At 51.1% G+C, this 4,734-nt stretch overlaps 1 protein-coding gene across 1 annotated transcript; it reads right to left on the minus strand.

The window, feature by feature from the left end:
* Positions 1–1,073: 1,073 nt before the first annotated feature.
* Positions 1,074–2,722, minus strand: TMSB4X (thymosin beta 4 X-linked). The gene is made up of 3 exons (XM_068163122.1): positions 2,619–2,722; positions 1,921–2,034; positions 1,074–1,563 (listed from the first exon to the last, which is right to left on the minus strand). The coding sequence occupies exons 2-3, from the start codon at positions 2,018–2,020 to the stop codon at positions 1,529–1,531; spliced, it is 135 nt and encodes a 44-aa protein (XP_068019223.1). The 5' UTR covers positions 2,021–2,034; positions 2,619–2,722; the 3' UTR covers positions 1,074–1,528.
* Between the last annotated feature and the right edge of the window lie 2,012 nt (positions 2,723–4,734).

The following is a 4,734-nucleotide window of genomic DNA, read 5'->3' on the forward strand; positions in this document are numbered from 1 at the left end:
GGAAGGGGTGGTAGGATGAAACCCCAAATCTGCGTGACCCCTGCCAAGTCAGCAGCCTCAGCAAAACCAAGGCTTCCCCAGAGGGACTAATTTGCTTTATAGAAACTCGCTGAAATAAATACAGGCTCAGCCCATGAAGACTTGCCTAAGGCACTGCAGAACCATGCTCACCACCCTCCCACAGGCTATCTGACAGCATTTTTTTCCCCAGAATGTCAATTACTCACTTCAAAGCGAAGTGAGTAATGGAAGAAATCTGTGACTACTAGAGTTAACTCCTACTGCTCTCCCTCACAGGTTTTACCTGCTATCACTTGAAGAAACATAGCCAGTAAGGGCCCCAGGCCTGAACAAACTGCCAGAAGTGTGGAAAGTTGCTATTTGCATGTAGAATTTACTACCATGTTCATTTTCTTAAGTTACCATTTTTGCCACCAAATGATCAGCTTTAAATTAGTCAAGAAACCAGCTTTTTATTCTTTGAAACAGATTCTCGGGATCAAGTCACCATTAAGAGATTATAAAAGTGTCCAAAGCATGAGTAACAGCATAGTCAAATTTTATTTACGTAGGGCACCAACCACTAAAATAGCTTTAGGATAATAAAAAAGCTCATGTTCAGTCTTGGACATATAACTCATCTTCTTTTAAACACTGTGTCAGCAGAACAAGCCTCAATTATTCATTTAAGCAGTCATGGATTTATACACCCAAGCTTGAATCTCTGCAACAGTATGCAACTGTTCTCCCTGAAAGAGCTACGCTGCGGGAGGGGCAAAGCAATAAACGTAGCCAATTCCTTCAGCAACCTCCACATCGAAAACAATAAATAGTTAAAGCAATATACTCACATGGTAACAAATTACCAGACATGCAATTTTTTTAACTGAAATTTGTCTAAAAGCTAGCTTCGAGGATCACAGCTTTTATCTATTGGAAAAAAAAAACCATTAAATGGTGATTGAGGTTTGAGTCATCTCCAAAGGTTTCATAAGTCTCCCGTGTCTCAGTACCGGCTTTTATGCTTCAGATCCTTTGATACCGTTCTCCAAAGAGAGGACATAAATACCATCCAGGTTTTAAAACATTTTATTTGCATATTAAAAAAATTGTGCATTCCAATAATTAAAATCATTTGAACAAAAAAAAAGAAAAAAAAAAGAAAAACCAAAACAAAAAAAAATGGCACTCGATTAACTGCATTTTACAGCTCGCAGGACCTTGGTACAGCTTTGCATTTATTCGTGTGTTACTCTAGTTTACTGTAGTCCCACCCAAGTTCTTCTTTCATCAACATGCAAGCTCTTTCATGCCACCAGGACCAAAGCCAGACAGGCAGAGGGAAAGGCAGCGCCTTCATTCAGTGTCAGTAGTTCTCTCTATTCTTTTGATGTGAAAGGGGCAGTACAGTCATTTTAAACTTTATCCAACCTCTTTGCATCTTACAAAGTTAAACAGCTAAAAGAAGTAAAATAAGAAGGCAATGCTTGTGGAATGTACAGTGCATAATTTGGAAGGGAAGATTTCATTACGATTCACCCGCTTGCTTCTCCTGTTCAATTGCTGAAAGGGGGAAAAACAGAAAAGGAGAGAAAAAAAAATGAAGATTGAGATCCTGAAGTGCATCCACATGACAATTCCTACAATTTACAAAAATATATGCCTGTGTATATATATGCATTGGAGCAGATATGTCAGTAATTGTAGCTTAAGCGCTCCTAGGCGGTGGGCACAGGGTTTTGCATCTGCCACAGCCAAAGCCGCCTATTCTCCCTCCACCCTGCACCCGCCGCACCCCCGGCTCCCAGCCTGCCGCCCCTCTTTGTCTGCTCCCGCCTCTCCCCTCCCCTCCCTTCCCTGCCTGCCTTGCCCTCCCTCCCGCCTGCCCTTCCCCACGCTTCCCTGCTCTCCCGCACTCACTTTCTTTTGAGGGCAGTGGGTTTTTCTCTTGCGTTTCTGTCTTCTTCAATTTGGACTTGTCAAATTTCTCGATCTCGGCCATATCGGGTTTGTCGGACATGTTGGCAGGTGACTCTACGCACACAAGGGGACAGCCCGTTACCCCCGGCGAGGGTTCGCCGTCCGCCACCCCGGGGTCGCGCCCGCCGCACCCTTCCCGGGAAGCCGCGCCTCCGCGGGAGCCCGAAACTCAGCGCACGCAGAAAATAAGGCGTTTAATCCCGGCATATTTAATAATACTAGTAATATATTTTGAAGAGTCAGTTTAGCCCAGCATCAGACTGTGCAGCTCGCCGCCAGCTGCCTCCGGGGGCAACTCCCAGTATTTGCGCGCTGCGGAGTACAATAGAGGGGCGGCAGCCCGGTGCTGGACGCCCTTTTAACTGATTAAAGGAAAAATAATTACAAAACAAAGCCCTGGAACGGCAACAAAGCCAGTTTGAGGCTAGCACGCCACCGCCCTGCAGTGGCGCGGGCCCCAGACAGTAACACCACCCCGCCTCCGCAAGACAATACCCCCCACACATCCACGCACACAATAGCCCCCGCGCCCTGCCCGCAGTTCCTTCCCTTCCTGGGGGTCATACTACCCGTGCTGGGGTACCCGGGGAGGGGGATTTGGGGAGGGGGGGGGGGAAGGGGGGAGCAGCGGGACCCACCGGTGTCGCTGCGCGGTGATGCTCAGCCCCGCCACTCGCTGCTGCCGCCGCTCCGCACGCCAGTATAAAAGACGCTCGCTGGCGGGGCGGTTTTATCCCCGCGCCTATGCAAATGAAGATGATGTCACCCGCTAACCATTTTGCCGCTTTCCGTCTTTTTCTCTCTCGCTCCCCCCCCCCCACTCCTCCCCCCCCCCCGGCTTCCTTCTCCTCCCTCCCTACCCAGCCCTCCTCTCCGCCGTGCACACGTACACACACACATACAGCTGCAGATACGCACACATGCACACCCTGAGAGCCGAAAATCGCCCCGGTCCGTATCCCGGTCCCGGCCGCCGTTGGCTCAGACTGGCGGGAGGAGCCCCCGGGACAGTCCGGGAGGGCGGCCGCTGCCCCTGGCTCTTGGCCCTCGCCCCGCCCTGCGAACGCGTCCGGCTGGCCAGGGGTAGGAGCCAGGGCAGGAGAGTCGCCGCCGGCCAGCCTCCGCAGCGGCGGACCGCTGTGCTTGAGCTTCAGCACTCTACGTGCCCCACGGCCGGTTGAGAAGGATCAGCTCGCTGATTATGTTACTAAAATCTCCGGATTTGAAAGGAGAAACCGAAACCCTCGTTCCTTCAGCGCTCCGGGAGCTGCCTCCGCCCTCCCCTCCTCTGCCCCCGCTCCTTTTGCTGCCGCAGGGAGAGGAAAACCCCATCACTATCCTTGCCGCCCTGCTGCAAGGAAAGAAAAGAAGCCATGGCTGTCCTGGCAGCCCCGCTGCAAGGAGAGGATACAATCCCACGGATGTCCTTGCGGCCCTGCTGCAAAGGGATGAAAGAGAACACACGCCCCCACTCCCGCCCCCCGGGCAGGCCATGCTTTGGTGCCGGTCCGGCAGACAATGGCTTCGGCCAGATGCCGCCTGGCCCCAACTTCCCGGCCCAGCTCCCCAGGAGCGGCTCGGCCCCGACACTGCACTTCCTTCCCTCTTGGCCCTGGTTGCCTCTCTCCGGAGGCAGGAGAGCCAAGGCTGAGGCTGTGGAGGGTCCTGGGTGGGCCTCGCCTGCTGCCTCCCAGCGCTGCAGGGCTCCAGATGTCGCTAAAGGCTGGCTCGGGGAATTCGGACAATTAGCCCCAGGCAGCGTTATCTAGCTGGACGGACAATTAGAGTTGAGCAGGGGGCAGAAAGGGGTGTATGGCAAGGGTGCCTCTCGTTTCTGCATTTACAGCGTTCGGTAATAAACTGAATTATTCACGTGGAAGAGCTGAAAGACAAGGGGGTGTAGCTGTGCGTGGGGGTGTAGCTGTGCGTGTGCGTATGGCTGAATGACGAGGAGCTGGGGAAATCTCTGCGCCTTTGTCTGGCAGCAGCTCTGCAAGGGAGCGGAGGCATGCTTGCTTTCAAGGCGTGAGGTGGCACAGAAGCTGGGGAATTTAAATTTCTGCTGCTTCTGGGACATCTGTATGGAAATCGTGTAGCATATTGCCTCTTACTCCCTGCCCTCCAGCTGGGTATCTGATGCGAGGGTGATTTGCTGATTAATTAATAGCCCTGAGCCATAAGCACTATTAATACATGCAAGCAGAACTGTAAATACATTTCAATAAATTCCCTGGGGGTGCTGCTTCCTCTGTTTCATGGCTGTCATCTGCCCCTTGGCTCATCTTTTTTCATAGCATTTCCAGAGCTGTAATTTGAAGGGCGTAAAATCTGCTCTGCATGACAACCCCAGCAATACTTGCTGTGGCGAACCAGGATTTCCAGTTGACTCAGCCTTCCTAAAGCCAAGCTCCTTCACATTTGGAGGGGTGATGTATAAAGTCTCATTCTTCAAGATGGATGTGAACAGGGTGTATATCTGACATCAATGGTGCAGACTTGAAGTTTTCCTGTGAGCCAGGGCCTGTGGGAGACTGAAGGCCAAAGGAATCACTTAGGAAAGAAATGGCAAGGAATATATCATATAAGTTGGGAATATTTATAGGTTTTCACCCTAAAAGCATTCCCAAGGTATTTCCTATGTTGGACACCATCTAACTCTGCTAGCTTTTGAGTTGTACCTTGTGACAAGAATTGTGACGTTTCTCTGCTGGTCAGTTAAGCAGCATCCTTCGGTTAATCAGCATCCTCAGGGAT

Source organism: Melanerpes formicivorus, unplaced genomic scaffold (genome assembly GCF_026170545.1).
Source record: "Melanerpes formicivorus ecotype bairdi unplaced genomic scaffold, bMelFor1.0.p_v2 SCAF_70, whole genome shotgun sequence".
In the NCBI taxonomy this organism is placed as follows: Eukaryota; Metazoa; Chordata; class Aves; order Piciformes; family Picidae; genus Melanerpes; species Melanerpes formicivorus.

Bases quoted from the DNA above. Each gene is read 5' to 3' on its own strand.
- TMSB4X (XM_068163122.1), bottom strand. From the start codon at position 2,020: ATGTCCGACAAACCCGATATGGCCGAGATCGAGAAATTTGACAAGTCC. The intron at 1,564-1,920 runs GTGAGTGCGGGA...TCCCCCTTTCAG, and splicing joins CCCACTGCCCTCAAAAGAAA to CAATTGAACAGGAGAAGCAA.